This window comes from Acipenser ruthenus, chromosome 1 (genome assembly GCF_902713425.1).
Source record: "Acipenser ruthenus chromosome 1, fAciRut3.2 maternal haplotype, whole genome shotgun sequence".
NCBI classification, from domain to species: domain Eukaryota; kingdom Metazoa; phylum Chordata; class Actinopteri; order Acipenseriformes; family Acipenseridae; genus Acipenser; species Acipenser ruthenus.
Genome location: NC_081189.1, coordinates 33,948,905 through 33,967,838, shown reverse-complemented (window position 1 = coordinate 33,967,838; position 18,934 = coordinate 33,948,905). Strand labels below are relative to the sequence as shown.

At 36.8% G+C, this 18,934-nt stretch overlaps 1 protein-coding gene across 3 annotated transcripts in view; it reads left to right on the top strand.

Moving 5' to 3' along the window:
* Positions 1–18,130, top strand: part of LOC117420659 (chondroitin sulfate N-acetylgalactosaminyltransferase 1) — an 85,445-nt gene extending 67,315 nt beyond the window's left edge. For 2 of the 3 annotated variants that reach the window (XM_059024077.1, XM_034034179.3), the window contains exons 5-8: positions 12,170–12,348; positions 12,728–12,822; positions 13,570–13,651; positions 16,816–18,129. In XM_059024077.1, coding sequence (XP_058880060.1) covers positions 12,170–12,348; positions 12,728–12,822; positions 13,570–13,651; positions 16,816–17,105 — 646 coding nt within the window. In that variant the 3' untranslated portion in view covers positions 17,106–18,129. Of the gene's footprint in view, positions 1–12,169; positions 12,349–12,727; positions 12,823–13,569; positions 13,652–16,815 lie in introns of all 3 variants that reach the window. The other variant, XM_059024080.1, reaches the window with a different exon arrangement.
* Positions 18,131–18,934: the final 804 nt, after the last annotated feature.

Genomic DNA, 18,934 nt, shown 5'->3' with positions numbered 1-18,934 from the left:
TAATAATCGTACATACCGATCAATCATCTCCTGATCACTCGTTTTATCACCAAACTCCTCAATAATGCGATCCAAGTCATTATTTTATTACTATAACATCCCAAAAAAGCTCTGCAAATGTCTGTGATATTCTCTGTGTGCTGATTCAGTAACAGCCAGCTTGTTTCCTTATGGCCGCCCCTATCTGATGCCAGGGGAAAGTATGACTATTCACGAGATACGCCCTTTTTTTTTTTTCGGCTTGTCTCGGCTCCTGTCGCTCCCACTCGGCCATTGAATGGTTTTCTCGGCTTTTTCCGGAGAAAAAACGACTAGAAGCCTGTTTTTTGCATTTTTTTGATTTGATGATATTGGACTGGGTAGGAATAACTGCAATGTCAGACCAGACATAGGACCGCAAAGGGTTAAAGGATCCAGGCTCAACATAGAGTGCAGGTTTGCGATTTGTTCCACTAACCTTCTTACAGAATGTTCAGTAAATGAAGCAACTTTGATATTACTAAAGTTCTGAAAGATCAATATCAGATTTTTTTAAAAATTAATAACCAAGACTGAAAGGGAAAATACTGACAGACTGACATTTTAAAAAGACTTAAATTATTAAGTAGCTTTGTGTCTATTAATCCACTCAATGCATTAAACTATTTATGACGTGCTTTCAGAATGAATCAATGCGGTATATGTGTATGAAAGTACTGTGCAGATAATCTTGGTTCTGTACAGAATCTTTGATTAAGTGTTAATGACTGAAGTGGGGGTCCTGAAGTGGCAGATAATGACATGCGCGGGTAGTAGGATCAAAGCCTTCAGACTGCATGTTTGGAAGAGAAAAGAAGGTGTTAAAAATGTACTTGATTTGGTGCTATTGTCAAATAAGTCTGCGTAACATTTATTTTGGCCCAAACTCTGTCAGGTACTCAAAAATAGCCTAATTTTAATCATGTCAGTATCTAGATCTGCCACTAATTGGATGGACATCAATTTCGTATCCGGATCCTACAGCGCGTCTATTACAGCAACCCCACCACCGCTTGACCCAGTACAGCGCAACCCCACCACCACGTGACCCAGTACAGCGCAACCCCACCACCGCGGGACCCCTTTACAGCTACAGACCACCACTGTGAGCCCCGTTACAGCGCATCACCGCACACAACTTTGTAGCTATACTTGCTGCCTGCACGAGATGCATTCAGGGTCTTAAGTTATTGTGAAGTAGCTGCATGGTTTGTTTCCATGCAGAGTTCCGATAAAGGACACTTCAGAAGCAATTCATGTTCAAAGCACTTTTTTTATTATTATTTGATATACAGTACCAAAATAAAAAAAATAAAGTCAAAACAAAGTGTTGCGCTGTACTGGGTCACGTGGTGGTGGGGTTGCGCTGTACTGGGTCACGCGGTGATAGACGCGCAGTCATGTTCTGTAACCCCTCAATATATCTTAAAGCTCTGCAACAACTTAGAGACCCTCCTGGGGAGTTGCTTTCCCCTTTTAGGATTACACTGTTAATACTTCACTACTATAATTAAACTACAAGCTGTAAATATCTTGCCATAAATTGTATTTGTTTTGTTTTGTTATTTAAACAAATGTATTTGTTTATTTATATTAGAACGGGGTACCCCTCCTCCCCTGTGCAGCTGTATTTTTTTATATTTGTTTATTATTATAATTTATTTATATGTATTTTTAAATGACGACGTAGCCGTGCATTTGTTTCGGTATTTTTATTTAAATGTGTTCTGGCAGAGGCGAGGTCAGCAGCTTGTCCTCTGCCAATAGTAATTAAAAACCTTGTGTAGAAGGTGGCCATCTCCTGAATTAATGAAGTGATTAATTGTTGCGGGAGATGGTCACCTGCATATAAGCCTGCAGCTCTCTGCACTTTGGGTGGGTGTTCGAGAGGAGGAACAGAGTGAGAGGAGTTTTGTTGTGTGTTCAAGATTTGTTTTTGTTTAACTGTTTAATTTTGCTCTGGGAGCAGTGTTTTTTTGTTAAAATATTTTATTTATTTTTGTGTATAAAAATAAAAATGGCGCACGCCGCGCCTTTTACACAGCAATATTTTTGTTTGTTTTTCTTCCTGCATCTGGCCTGACGTCACCACACTGCTACCCTGTCACAATATATTAGAAAGGAGAATATATGCAGTATTGCGGTATAAAACAAATTAAAACTTTAACAAAAATCCCAGCAGCGTTATTTCATGAGGCCTATGGACTGTGACTAAACCTATTTCCCTCCTACCACAACCAAGCACTTAAGCACCAAGGCCATTTTACTACATGCAATCCAACACCATTCCCCCTTTTAAACTGTAAATAGAGACACAGTACATTCTGTCACAAATTACTCCTCGAGAGGAAGGGGGCTCAAGTAGAGAATTATTCTGAAGTCTTTCATGTAAATTTCAGTGCAGAACTCCAGGCACCTCGTAACTCATAAGTTTAAGTTTTGTGGAGTGGGAGGCTGGGAGTACCATAAAATACACTCTCACTCTCTTTGATCTGCAGAAAGCTGGGGCTGTATTAAAGGAGTGTCCACCTGGCAATTCATAAATAGATCCTTTGCAAAGTACTGGTTTTGTTATACCTTGTTGCAAACTAGCAGGCCCTCTCCTGAAACATTATTGGTACTTAAAGTGATTCCTGTGTGACTAATAACCACTGTTATTTCCACATTCTGTGCACTACACTGTACTTCTTCAGAAACCAGACTGTTGGCTGTCCTGTTTGTTCCCCAAGGTTGTTTAAGCTGTAGGCACACAAGGTTTCTCAGTTTAAGCTTTCTTGCTTCAATCTGTAATCAACAGACATGGAAATAGAATATGATAGAATAAGATTCATAGGTTTAATTTCCTTTAGTGGGGTCTGTTTAAATATCTTTGAAAGCAATTGCAATTGTAAAATGTTTTTTTTTGCTGTATAAAATTGGAAGAATATTGCTCTGCAAAGTATTAGTAATTAGTGGTTATGTACAGCTGGCACAAAAATTGCACTTAAATTCAGTTTCCAAAACATCTTTTGGCAGTACGGTGCTTTTAGAAGCAGCTGGAATAGAAAGAACAGCTCATGCCTGGAAGAGAGAGACATAACAAACTACATTATTATTTTAAAAGGTCGTAACTAGTGAATAACATAAGGACTTTGGCTTCATTGTTAATGCTACAACATGGCAGTGCGTAATTGGTTTGTGCTTCTCCATAGGAAATGTACCATAAAGGAACTGATTTGTTTTTTCCCTTGCTGTCTTCAAAACGGAAGCTCTAGATTCACCAGTGTTAAATGTTATATTGCCAGATATCTTTGAAATGCAAGCTGAGGAAAAGCAAGCCTTTTCTAATATTTTTTTGTTAAAGTAATAACTTCACAGGAAAAAAAAAAAGTAGCTATGACCACAGCAAGGTCTGTGTTCCAGCATGGTTTGGAGGGGGGGAACTTTCTTTTATTGTTTTATTGAAATCAGGGTTCTCAATTAAGATGCCACTTCTCTTTGCAAAATTGTCCTCGCTAGGTGGGCTCAAAATATATCAATTACTGTTCAGGACTTCTCAGATACAATTAAAAACACAGAAAGAAAGAGTGAATTATTCAGTAAATTTTAAATTACTCCTTTAATTACATATCCTAAATTGCTGACATTCAAAAATGTAAATCATTTATACAGTGTAGGGAGAATTGGTGTTTAGATACCCAATTAAAGATAATTAAGTAACATGTGTAATGGTTTAATTCATTTAGCCCTCTTAATACCCCTTTCACACAGATGAGTTATGGCGGCTCAGAACCAACACTGATGTGGCATTTTAGTCTGTGTGAATTGCCTATACCGTCACAGAGCCGTCATATTTTAACTACCTCGCGAGGTGGTTCAGAAAAGACACTGAACCGTCTTAACTCCTGTGTTAAATGTTGTGCCGGCACTGAAGCGCTATAGTGGGCATGGGTTGAAAGTCAACATCACATGGTACTGTATACCAGACCTGTTGGGTATTTTTAATCATCTGTTTTACACACTAATTTTTTTCAAATACAATGGCTGATCAAGAACAAGGTAGTAATTGGAGACCGGTAGAAATTAAGCAATTGTTAACTTCACAATTCTAGGAGTGGCAGTGTGCCCGTCCTCTGTGTATATTATCAGAACCAGGAAATGATGGAACACACTGAGACTTGGATTTGGTGAAACTGAGCACTTAAATGCTGAGCGCAACCATGAAATGAAAAAAACAGACTTCGAAACAAAACGGCACAAGGGCCAAAACAAAACAGTTAAACAAAACACGGAAGAAACAGTAACAAGTATAATGAAATCTATAGCAGCAATTGTTTCGTTTCAGACTCACATCCCGCCTCGAACACTCTCCTCCGTGCAGCTAGACTGCAGCTCTTTTAAAGTTGTGACCGAGGGACTAACTGGCTAGCAATTAACTTATCCCTCGGTCACATTGTGCACGGGTTTACTAAAGATGAGTGACTGTCAGCAAATTAAACACTCAGTAGCTGATCAGTCACGCATTCCCACAAGGTAATTTTTAAAAACAAAACCACACACTAACATGGCTGACAGAACCTTGCTCGTCCTGCATTTTAAATCATACATAATACTCAATAATCATATGGGCTTTCCACCAATCATCTATACAATAAATCATGATATATACACAGAGGTATATGATATAAATGATATACATGATATATACACCCTGCCACAGGCAGCTACTAAACAGCTGCAGCACTTTGAACTGTACAATAGAATTTGTGGGCAGACCCTACACAAATCCAGTTAATGTGATCGGGAGACTTCAAGAATGCAGAGGAAACTCAAATCAAGCAACAGACTGTTTTATATATATATATATATATATATATATATATATATATATATATATATATATATATATAGTGATGGATTGCCTTCCAGTCATAGATCTTTTCTCCTTTAAACAAAGACTTGACAGCCAGAATGCAGTGAAACACCATAGCATGTGTTTATTATTTATAATATACAAAATAAATGAAAACAAAACAAAAGCCTAACCCATTCTCAGGCCCTACCTAAACAGGTGGTGATATTATCTAAATACAAGGCAGGCTAAGTCTGTTCCCTCATCGTCAAAACCAAATCACAATCCGAAGTCAAAATCCAAATACCTGTTTCAGTGTTCATTTACCAGTAAATCAAGTAAAAGTCACCCAGTCACCAACAAAACTCCTCATTCTCCCTCATCCAACACTCACAAACACTGAGTTTTTAAATCAATTACATCATTAACAACAATTGACTTGACATTAAATTGAATAATTGAACTGGAGCCATCCCTGACTCCAGTAGTTTCCCCCATGGTCCTAATGCCCCCCATGTATTGTCTTTGTACAAAGAAGTGTACCAACCAGTTTGTTTATGTTGTATTTACCATCTTTTATGGTAAGTTTTTCAGTTTTTTAAGTTTTTCCCTTACAATACCTTACAATATATAAAAACAATGCATCTGCAATTTTTTTGTAACTGCTAACATTATATGCAATAGGTAGAACTTTTTTTTTTGATGGTTGACAAGCCTGCAACTTTTAATATACTGCAGTTGGTATCAAACGGCTGAATGAAAATAATATTAATAATGCATCCCCGCTTAAATATTTTTATTAAAATTCTCCACATATATATATATATATATATATATATATATATATATATATATATATATATATATATATATATATATATATATATTAATAGAGAGGACAATGCGAGCACAGGGAAGTTTACAGTACACTACAGTTCTCCAGCACCACTCTTTTTTTTGTTTTTAGGTAGCTTGCCCACGTTATTATGACTTATTTATTTATTTATATATTTATTTGCTTTGTTTTGTTTCTGTTGCCGTTGCCATGAAAACGATCTGTTGACTGACAGGTTTGAAAGTTGTGCTCACATGATCCCTTTGGCTGTGTGAAAGGGTTATGACGGTATTATACTGGCAGAGATTGCGCAATTTTGTGCTGTGTGAATGGGTATGTAAAATTATTTTTTTACATACCCAAGGCGAGGAAACAACTGCACAATAAAACACACAACACTGGTATATCTTTTATACATTTTATCAAATGTTTGTAAATAAAATACGGTACAAAAGTAGAATAGAAGGTTAATATCAAAACAGCATAAATCAACACATTAATCTCAATGCAACAATAATCAGGTAATATCTCAGCTTCAGTGTAGATGCTTTGTGCAAAAGCAAGCTTTCATTAACTTCTCTGTAAACTGTCTCAACAATAACATCAACACTTCCAAGTTAGCAAATTGACAACATGAGTATATAACAGTATAACTGTCTGAGTAAATATGAGTCAGTAAATACATTAATATAAATTCAGTGAATTCTACTGAATGGGAGATTACAAAATCACAATCAATTGTTTATCTATGTGTTATTAAAATTAGAATTCACAGCTATAACACCCATTCATTTATTCTTAAAAAAAACCAGCACCTATTATTCAGTTTCATAGATTGCTTTGTAATTGATATAGCTGTTTAGCTGGCAATTTACTTTCATGAAAGATTAAAACTAGCCCTTGTGTTATAAAGCAAAGTATGACCCACCCCTTCACATTTCACATCACCAACCTTTCTGCAAATATATATATTTATTACATTCCCCAAGTATAGTTTCTGTATTCTTTAGTTCAAGTGGAGAAAATACTTCATTCAGATTGCAGCACTGATACAGTGTGAGGCGACTCGGCGGGATGGTGCCCCTTTCAGCCTTTGTTTATTAAGAACAGATATTCTTCCGCTAAAATGGATTGATTCCAGATTGGCCAATTCAGTCCATTAATTCATTCTTTAATGATTCGCTTTCTGTTTTTTCAATGACGAGCCCAGTTAATGGAGCTCTTTTAAGTCCTTGAACAATATTTTTGAGTTTTCTTCCAAGTTTATTGAATCATTGGGTGTTTTGCAGCTAGCAGTTCAAGTTGTTAAAAGCTGCTCTCCATTTTTTTGACTGACTAGACAAACTCAAAACAAAGATAAATAATTTTCCTGTAACCTTGACTGTTTTTTTTTTTTTTTTTTTTTTTTAAACTTGGTTGAGCATGGGCGTTGGAATTTATCAGTGTTGCTAAACCTCTGAGTTTATCAGTGTTGCTATGGAGATGAGGCCAGTGCTAAAGTTTTAATTATAAAGATGTTTGATCCTTTGTCTAGTTTTATGGTTCTACAACAGCAATTCACAGAAGACAATGGTATAAAAGCTATTCTGTTTATTTTGTATTTATTTATTTATTTTTTTAGCAATGTGACCTGAAATAATATATTGATTAACCTTCAAAACACAAACCTGAGCCTATATTTATCATTCGTGCGTGAATACATTTCTTGATTTGTTCGTACGGATTACGTTTAAGAATTGTCGCATGCATAATTAAACCCAAATTATCAATCTTTCGTAAGGCACTTGCACTCACATTTCTAATTAATAGGTATTAATAGATCTTAATGTCACAAAAGTTGTTTGCATGTAGAAATTTGCATTTAAACCATCCCTATATAGAGAGAAATGGTCAATGTAACTGTTTGTCACTGCTCTGTTTTCTAGGTGAGTGCCCACACTGCTGTTTTGAATAATAAATTAATCATGGGTTCCGCCTGGCCATTAAGCTCAACATTTAGTAGATGGAGACAGGCATCAGATATAACCTGCACATTCATTGAATGGTACTGTTTCCTGTTCACAAAATTAAATTAATTCACTCTTGGTGCTTTAATTGCTACATGAGTACAGTCTATAGCACTGATCGTATTGGGGAACCCAGCAATTGAATGAAAATCCCTTTTTACTCCAATCTGCTGGTCTGTTTGAATGTACAGAGGACACAACTTTCCATTAGGACTGCCTTTGGAACACGGTATCTTGTGAAGAGTTCTTCTGAACTTGCTGCGAATACGTCACACCGATCCCAAAATGCTCTCTCTCGCCAAGAGGCCCTTTAGCAATGACATCCAGAAGTGGCAGATCAGACATTTTCAAATTATCTGTTGACGTGTTACTGTATGTGAATTAATATCATTTTTTTTTTCTCTTAATAGCATTCTACACCTGCTATAGCTGTAATTACCAGTGTGCTGCTGAAACAAGGGAGTCACAAAAACAATACCTTCTGCTTATTAAGTAATAATAACGGTGGTGGTAACCAACATTTATATCATACTACTGCCTAAATATGAATCGCAATAGTAATAGCATTTTTGGTATAGAACGGCAGTCATTTACGTATTGCAAATTCAGCAATACTTGCATAACATAAACCTAATGAGAAGGTTATTATTTTACATATTGCACTGACTGCAGATATTTTTTTTCTGTCAGCATTGTATGAAAGCTGCTTCTAGTTATATCTGCATATTTTCTATTATAAAATACATTCAGTAATATGTTGATTAATTGATTGAAACCGTGCCTGCATACTTATTGATGACTAGGAATCGTGCAGTGGGGGTAATGTGTTTTGTGTTAAGCAGTTTATTTGAGTATATTGGCCTACATACAATTTATATAGACATTTTCATGTACATTACAATGTGTGTGCGTGCGTGCGTGCGTGCGTGCGTGTGTGTGTATCATTTTTATGGTGCGGACCACCAAGTGAACAGTCTTAACTTGCATGACCCTTGCTGCCAGATTTTTCTGTTCAAACACATTTTCATAACCAAGTAATTCAGCAAGATGTATTTATTTCGTGTCAGTGAATCAGTGAATCAAACGAACAAATCTGTTGAATTGATCCACTAAACTGAATGAACCAAATGAATCAAAAGTCTCGAACCGCACATCACTAGTTTTCAGGCCAGAAAAATAGTGCCTATCAGTGGTTAAAGCCTGGTTTCCATACGCACTAATAAATGATCACTTTAATGCATGCACTAAAATTAACGTCCTTTAGTAAATAAATGTTACACATTCTCACTTGGCTGGCTTGTCTGCCTGTTTGAGGTGAACTAGACACAATGCAGGGATTCAATATACAATCCCTATTTTAAACACAACTATTTACAATAATTATAAACCCAACACCAAATATATATTTTGGGGTGCGTAGGCTTTCTTTTTTTCCCTTTTACTGCATTATTAATGAAGCAAGTGGAGAAAACTAAGACAAATACTTTATTTCTGACTTAAAATAAACTGATGTGTTTTTTTTACTTAAAAAGAACATTTAAATGGACTGCTTTGTTACATTTTAAGAAAGGCAGATTAATTGATTTATTAATCATGAAGCAGACATAGCAGATATTCAATTTCCTTTTTTACAGTATGCACAAAGGATTTTAACCCAGCTGCAGAAGATTGATAGCAGTAGGAGTCTGAAAGCATTTGTGTAATTCAATTTTTACAACAAGTTTAATTAAATTTAAGACACCTGTACTATTTAACAAAAGTTTGCAGACTTGCCATGGTCAATAAGATCCACACTGTCTTAAACACACACACACTTAAGCCATTTATTGTCATTACTATGTACAATAAAAATACAGTAACAGTCGATGAAACTACAGGTTTATAAATGTATAAATATTTAGTTTCCACACTTTTTAGATCAACACAACAGTTAATTAACCCGTGTTTTGTGCCTGCTAATGTTACAAAATGAGAATGAAACAACATGTGCTTTAGAGACCTTACAGTAAATTGAACTAAAATAAAAACATGTTTTTCTACTTCTATGAAATGAGAGTAAATAGCATCCACTTTGAAAAATAAACTACGAGAAGTCATTCTTTTAAGGCATTAGTGTTTCAGGAGTTTAAATGAGGAATAAATAGCTAGCAACACCCAGTCACTGGAAAGCTACTTCTGACAGCCTCATCACTACAGCTTTAGAAGACCTTTGATTGCATACCATGATAAATAAGTGTGCCAGGCTTTAAACAGAAGAAAAAAAGAAAAACTTCAGTGCATCAGTCAGTTTCCCACAAATCACGAAGCCATGACTCCATCAAGTAACATTTTGTGATTCCCTCCATTTGTTTTGTTGACTATTGACTATTGTACTCGAGATTGTCTCTGAAACTGTTGATTTTTCAAACATGCCAGTTATTTTTGGTTATTTTGGGGATTAATTAATAAGTGTAGCTGATGTTATCATATTTTAATAATGCTAAATAGTTTGTGTTTATGTTGTTTTAAAATGCAAACCCTCAGTTGAAGTGATGCTGAGGGGGTTCAGGGTATGTCTATACTGTTGATACAGTACAGTAGCTAAAATAAAAACAAGAATTACTCTCCTTCCTATCCATCTCTGTCTCTCTCTCTCTCTTCTCCTATTCAATAGCCACCTATAATATATTACCTCAGTCTCTCAATGTCACCTTTCTTCAATGACTATACGTTAACAGGGTTCTCCCCAGGAATTCTGTACAGCCGGGTGGCAGAACATTATAGCTGGGAGCACTTTTAACGGAAAAATACACTTGCCTTACCTTAAATATATAATACAACAAAGAATTAGAATAATGTGTTGTCTTGTTGTCTGACTGGGGAAAGATATCGTAGGTTTATTGGAGTTGACAAAAAAAATAAAAAATGATAACCTCTTCACTTCCTTTTTAGCTTAATTATTGAGCTTATTACTTCATTTAAATGGTTTTCTTTATGTTAGGTTTTCAGGGCATTTTGTTAATGCACATCCATTTTTGTTTTTCTTTGTTCTACATTTTTTGAATGCAACTGTTCATTTTAACCTTTTTTTTCACAACAGTACTCACACACATTTCGTCACCATCATAACTGTTGCATGAAACCGGAGTGTAATAATCCAGCACCTCTGTACTTAAGCATTTGTATGTCAGCTGACAAGTGTTCAGCTGATACCCCATCATGCCTTTCTTCTTAAAGGCGTACAGCCTCTATACATGAACCCCCAATATCTCTCACAAGGACCTGGGAACATATTTTTTACAATATCACAACAAAAGGTATTTTTTTTGGTGCATATGTATAGCTATTATGTACTATATATAACCTTACAGTACAATAATACGACAAAAAATGGACCAAATGATAATACCTGAAAATAATTTAAATATGTTATTTAATAAAGTAGCCGGTGCAGATACAGTATTAGGTGGTGGATTGAGGCCGCTGGCTTATTTTGAAAACCCTGCATTAATTGTCATTTAGCTTTGAGAATAACACATTTTAACACAGAGAACCCGCCCCTTCAACTCTCTGATTGGTTAAATGTTGTGTCAGGACATAACAAAGCAGTCATGTGGTTCCAAGATTTTTTTTTTCACCCAAAAACACGCAAGTGATCTAGTCTGCTAGAAGCGCAATCAGTCCTCATTGTTAAAGGCACAGTAGCATCTGCAAGAGGGGCGGGTCGGGTTTTTTTCAGCCGGACGGCGCGCCTGTCGGAAAAGGCCTGGGGAGAACCCTGATTTAAGTTTTTATCTCTCTGTCCTATTCAATATCAACCATTGTAAGTATTCAGTAACCACCCACCCTCTCACTCTCACTTGGTCTTGCTCTCTCACATGTTTTCTCCTTTTTTTCTATTGTATGTTACTCCAAAAGTAAAGGAGCAAACATTAAAATATGGCAAAAATAACACCATGAAAATACATCAAGTTGTTAAGGCATTAGCCAGGTGCACCTTTTTAATAAATTGTGACAGCTGTTGAGATGCATTTTGCACTTGTTAATTAAATATGTCCAAGATTAAACTACAACAGGATTTCTATATCTTCCGCTAAAATTCAATTGAATCATTTCCAGTAGAAATAAACACATACAAATGTATCAACTCAAATGTATCCCCTCTGTATTATATACATAATCATTCTCTTTAATAAACACAACATTTCTATCTCCTCTGTATTATATACATAATCATTCTCTTTAATAAACACAACATTTACTGTCTCCTCTGTATTATATACATAATGATTATCTTTAATAAACACAACAATTACTGTCTCCTCTGCATTATATACATAATCATTCTATTTAATAAACACAAGAGTTACAAAGTAAAGCTATGGCAGTGCCATGAATTTTGATGTGAATCAGACTGCAGTCATTGTGCTGTCAGTATTAATCAGGGACGGTTGGTGGGAATGAAGTCTGTTAATGATGATGTGTTTTGTCCCCACTAAGGGTGGTGAACTTCAAGAACTACACCTTCATCCAGCTGAATGAAGAGTTCTCGCGAGGGAAGGGACTGGACGTGGGCGCCCGGGCCTGGAAAGGAAACAACGTTCTCCTCTTCTTCTGTGACGTGGATATCTACTTCACCTCAGAGTTCCTCAACGCCTGCAGACTAAACACACAGCCAGGTGTGGCTGGGAACAGTGTAAAGTCAGAAGGACCATTTTGAGAACATGTTTGCTACATTGGACGAGTCATCAATATTCGACTGCTGGCAAGCCACAGACAGTCTGATTTTGATGACTTCTCAGTATAATGAATGCACCATGTCCATGGAAGCATTTGTCAAAACAAAATGTTTAAAGAAAATTGTAATTATCCTTTCAAAAAAGAGTAAACAAAAAAAAATGGTGTACATATCATTATTCTAGAAAACAAGGTATGAAAAGTCAGATCTGGCTTTTATCTGTGCCTATACTATTTTATATACCCACATTCATCTTTACATAATTGTATTCTTCTGATGTTTGCTGACAGAAACTATTACTGTTTTTGTTGTTTTTTTAGGCAAAAGGGTTTTCTATCCAGTCCTTTTCAGTCAGTACAATCCTGGTTTAATCTACGGTCATCATGATGCAATACCCCCAATAGAACAGCAATTAGTAAGTGTTTATCCTTTACTGATCCAGTCCTTGTCATCTATTGGTGCTGTAGTACACATTACACAAAGCATTTACCACCAATGGTGTTAAAAAACTTCAGGTAAATAACTCGGGTTTAATTGAAGAGGTCCTTCCGGTATTGACAGTTCTCCACATTCGAATATTAATAGTAAATGTCAATCTTTTCTTTTTATTTTGTTTTTCAGTGTAAGTGGATTAATTACGTACACTGCCAGAGAGGACCCTGGTCTTTGCAGTACTGGGGAAAAAATGTAGCCTCAAATATAGCCTCACAGCCACAAATGATGTTATATAGTAGTATTATGAAAATGTTGTTGCTAATTTAGTATTAAACAATTTTGTTAAAAGCATAAACCTGTTCCACATCAAACTGACTTCTTATTACAAATGATTTCAGACAAATCCCAGTGGAATGGGGAATTTGTTTTACAATCAGCCTTGATTTGAAGACAAATAAGCTAACTTAACATTGGATTTGACAAACATTGTTTACTTCCTGTCCATTCCTGAATGGTTGACTAGATATTTCTGTTCTTGTTTTCATGTGACTGTGTATATTGTATCAGGGTACAAGTGCCTAGTGCCTCAGCCTCTCTTCCTGGAAACACTTTTTTTATTACTACCTATACAGAATGAGTAGGTGGCATATTGCATTTTACCCCAAGAAATGTGTTCCTGCAATGGTGATATCACTTTCAACTATTTTTTGTCTTCTTCTTTTCATAGGTCATCAAAAAAGACACAGGATTCTGGAGAGATTTTGGATTTGGAATGACTTGTCAGTATAGATCTGATTTCATCAATATAGGTAAGCTTGTGCCTACAGGGAAAAGCTTTGTTGCATTTGTTACTGGGTGCTGTGCAATATAAAAAATAACAAACCTGTACATGAGGTAATGAAATGGAAGCAAACTGCTAGAGGTTGTAGGTGGAGAATACAACACATGCATGCTGATGATATTCCCAACAGCCCGGTCAGACAGTTTTCCAGGCAAATCTAAACATTTAAAACTTGAATGAATGCCTACAATGTTAAATGAGGCAAAACAAAGAAAGTATGGAAAACACTACAAATCAGCACAGTGTACCAAAACATCAGCACAGACACAGACGCCTCTGTTATATCACAGGGGATAGGTGATAAAAAAAAAGTTTGTTACACTGTCCTTTCCTTCAATCAGGTCGAATACATTTCTAGAAGCTGTTTGATCAACTAATCTGCCTTTCCATTTGATAATAATGGAAGTGTTTGTTTTTAATTCCGTGATTGGTATAAGAACGTTGATTCTTGTCATGCCTGGCAGTGGCTCAGTGTGTTCCTCCAAGGTCAGTGCTGAGAAACAAGATGTTGCATCTCATGAATCTCATTTTAAATGCATGATACATTTAATTCCTGAACAAACAAACACATCTCAGACAGGTACAAGAGTGTAACCTCTAAGTTATGCACTAATCCCAGCAGAAGCCTTCAATTACATTATCTCAGTGGGACATTTTTTGAGAACCAGGTACTGTAGCAGGGGTTCTCAACCTTTTTGCTTCTGAGGCCACAAGCCCCAACCCCCCCGTGGCCGTGGAGGTATGTGGAGCTGTCTTCACCAAGCACACACACATGGTCAGTGTTCATCCTGGCTCGGTACTTTGTTTTCATCGATGTCATGGCTGAAAATCCAGTTTCACATAAGTAGGTTGTACTGAATGGGACCAACACTTTCAATGCTGCAGAAGAAGCAGTGCTGTATTCATCAGAGCACTCACACCAAAATGTCTCCAGCGGCATTTCACTGAACTTGGTTCTGAGGGAGCTGTCTGATGAAATATCAATGAGCTCTTCTAACAGCTTTGATGGTTCAGAGGGTGGCAGTTTAGCTTCAATATTCTCACTAATGGGGTTTGTAGTCCACAGGTTTGTAGGAGCTTGTTCCATCGTGAGTTCAGGAAAGTAAGTTTTACATTTGTTGAGTAGACCAGACAGATGCGCTGCCAGCTGCAGTTTGATTACGTCAAAGTCAATGTTTCGTTCCTGAATGAAAGAATGTAAGAGCTCAAACATATCAGTAGTCCCCCCACAGACACACACTTTCCAGAGTTGTAGTTTCCTTTTGAATGCATCAATTATTTCACGCTGGGCAATAAAATGAGTGCTCCCACTTTGAATAGTTTTATTCAGCTCATTCATTTCACTGAATATGTCTGCGAGGTAACCCAGTTTTGCCAGCCACACGTCATCTTTCAGCACTTTGGCAAGTTTGGGTTTCTTATCAGCTAAGAAAGTACGTAACTCTTCCTTGAGATTAAATATATGGGTTGGCATTCTGCCTCTGTGTGCATGACTCTGCACCCACTGTCACGCAGCCGATCACTGCACTGCGAAACTATGTTTTCTGACATAAAAGCGATCCGTCATTTGACAGTGTTTTTTGACATTGGTATTTTCGCCAGTTCCTTGGCTTTCTACTTTCCAAACATTTCCTTTACAATTCACAAATTACTAAAAAATGTAACAGTGATGTAAAAATGCTGTTTCTCAAAAGTCAGCTTAATCATAATCTTGTTATGGTGAGCTGACCTAATTGTTTATTTAGACACACTGCAGTTATGCTTTTTTATTATCTGTTACAGGCAGAAGATAGTGCACTCTTATAAAAGTGTATCCTGTCAACTTGCACATTGATTTGTTTTAGTCTACTTTGCTTTTACCTTGCGTGGCCATAGTTACTGCATCTGTGATTTACCATGCTTGCATGTAGTTTACCATGATTTCACTTTGGTTTTACTTGGATTTACTACACTTTATTACACAATTACATAGTATACCAGTTATCCTTTATAAGAATGTTAATGTGTAAAAAAAAAGAACCATACACTTCTAGAGAATCTGATGTACAGTATATTTTGCAAACATGCATCTGTAGAGTTAATTCTTTCTTGTTTCAAATCATACTTTATATAATGTATGAGAATATTTGATTGCATCATAAGAAATGAGCAGCAATCCAGGAGCCTGTATTTAATTTGTTATTTCATGTTTTAATTAAATTTAAACCGAGAAAAAAAAAATTGATGAACCTTCTCCATGGTTTATTATTATCAATACATGTAGAAATGTATCAAATGTGAACAAAGTCTGCTTGTATATACTGCCATCTAATGGTACGTAAAGCACATTGCAAATTGAATTTTTTGATTCCAGTATAATTTGTACTGCTTTATACGGATGAATGCATGAGCCAAATTGTTTGTCTTCTTATTACATCAAAATTCAGTGTATTATGAATAGACATTTTACTGTTTCATTCCTTGGGCCAGATTCACCAAATACTTGCCCCAGTGCATGATTTGCATATTTTTTTCCAGAAGGAAAACTAAACGTTAACCTTTTAAAAAAAAAAAAATTAAATCAGCATGGTGAATGAATTTCTGCTTTTAAAGTACCTTAGAACTGCGGGGAGTATTTGTAAAGCTCAGTTAATTATGTTGGGTACATGTCTTCAAAAACAAAGTTCTGGAACTAAAAAAGAAAACTCACATTTTCTGCACATTTACACAACTTAACCGAGCAAAACAGAACATAAAGTTATTTTTAATTGACTGTGATGAAATTCAGAATAATGTACTCTGAAGATATATTCTGAAGATCAGGTCAGGCAGGCAAGCAGGTAACAAATACGTTGAATGTAAACAATTGTATTGTTTGCCGACAGGTTGCGGTCTTCAGACTTTTAAAAGGGAGACACAGCTTCTGTTGTACAGAAACAGATTGAGACAAGCTCACCACCTGTAGAGTCTCTGTATTACAGTACCTAAACACAATGCGCTTTAAATCCGCTTTGATCGCCAACGTGCTGAAACCGCTTACTTCACAAACTGTTCCTGTTACCTACCTCTCTGGACTTTCTGCGCCCCCCCAAGTCTCTAACTCTTGTTATGGCTCTTTTCCAAAGAATTAAATAATGTTTGTGTCTCCAACAGGTGGCTTTGATGTGGACATCAAAGGCTGGGGAGGGGAGGACGTGCACCTCTACCGGAAGTACCTGCACAGTAACCTCGTGGTGGTGCGGACGCCGGTGCGAGGCCTCCTCCACCTGTGGCATGAGAAGCGCTGCGTGGACGAGCTGACGGCCGAGCAGTACAAGATGTGCATGCAGTCCAAGGCAATGAACGAGGCCTCTCATGGCCAGCTCGGCATGCTGGTCTTCCGACGCGAGATCGAGGCCCACCTGCGCAAACAGAAGCACAAGACCAGCCTCAAGAAGACTTGAGGGCACAACAATACCAGGAGGGTGGCATAGCCAAGGTGGAGGCTTTCAATGGATTAAATAGAACAGAATCGCAATGACGCCAGCATTGGGACAGGCCCCATGTAGAAAATAAATGTGTGGCATGAATCGAAAATGAAGATATGCCATGTTTTGCCTTGAATCACCCCTTTCAAGTTTCTTCTTTCATACATGTATGTTTTATATGAAACATATATTACATTATATGTATATGTGTGCCCCATATAATAAATGTGTTGCCTATGAAAGGTTAGACTGATTGCTGAAGGATCTGGTAGTAGCTTTGATTTTTGTTAGATTTGAAATATATTGTTATTTATACAGACATTTGAAAAAAAAGGTCTATATATTATTTATGATGGTTGTAAGATCAAGAAACTACAGCCTTTTATAGCTGCAATTGAAAGGGTAGGAAAGAAATGGCCCAATTCATTCCAGTGATATTCCTGAACACATTGACATTGTTTTTGTTTGTTTACCGTATCTGTTTCAATCATGTTGATTTGTCTGTTTAAGACTTTCTTATTGTCTTGTCAACCAGTATTGCTTTTGTAAAAAAAAACATACTGGATTTAAAAAGGAGGGTTGGGCTCAGGCGAAATGATGTGTTCCAAAATTAAACAGCAAGATCACTATACATAAGTGCACTTTCCTTGCTTGCTTGGTAATGAGTATTAAATGACAAGCCTTTTTATCACTAAGCAACATTTTTGGAAGCTTGTGTTGTATTTTTTTGTTAATTCTTTCAAAGACCAAATATGTAGCTTCTGAAAGAGGACGCAGCAGCTAGCAACATCAGCACCACCCAGTTCAATCAACAGAAATCGGATTCCTTTGGTACAATACACAACAATGCATTCTGGGTTATCTAACTGCTCAGGTTCCTTGATAATTCAAAATAAAGTTGTTTAGAATCGTGCACCATTGCCTTACCTATTGGTGTGTGTGTGTATATACAGTGCCTTGCGAAAGTATTCGGCCCCCTTGAACTTTGCGACCTTTTGCCACATTTCAGGCTTCAAACATAAAGATATGAAACTGTAATTTTTTGTGAAGAATCAACAACAAGTGGGACACAATCATGAAGTGGAAAGAAATTTATTGGATATTTCAAACTTTTTTAACAAATAAAAAACTGAAAAATTGGGCGTGCAAAATTATTCAGCCCCCTTAAGTTAATACTTTGTAGCGCCACCTTTTGCTGCGATTACAGCTGTAAGTCGCTTGGGGTATGTCTCTATCAGTTTTGCACATCGAGAGACTGAATTTTTTGCCCATTCCTCCTTGCAAAACAGCTCGAGCTCAGTGAGGTTGGATGGAGAGCATTTGTGAACAGCAGTTTTCAGTTCTTTCCACAGATTCTCGATTGGATTCAGGTCTGGACTTTGACTTGGCCATTCTAACACCTGGATATGTTTATTTGTGAACCATTCCATTGTAGATTTTGCTTTATGTTTTGGATCATTGTCTTGTTGGAAGACAAATCTCCGTCCCAGTCTCAGGTCTTTTGCAGACTCCATCAGGTTTTCTTCCAGAATGGTCCTGTATTTGGCTCCATCCATCTTCCCATCAATTTTAACCATCTTCCCTGTCCCTGCTGAAGAAAAGCAGGCCCAAACCATGATGCTGCCACCACCATGTTTGACAGTGGGGATGGTGTGTTCAGGGTGATGAGCTGTGTTGCTTTTACGCCAAACATAACGTTTTGCATTGTTGCCAAAAAGTTTGATTTTGGTTTCATCTGACCAGAGCACCTTCTTCCACATGTTTGGTGTGTCTCCCAGGTGGCTTGTGGCAAACTGTAAACGACA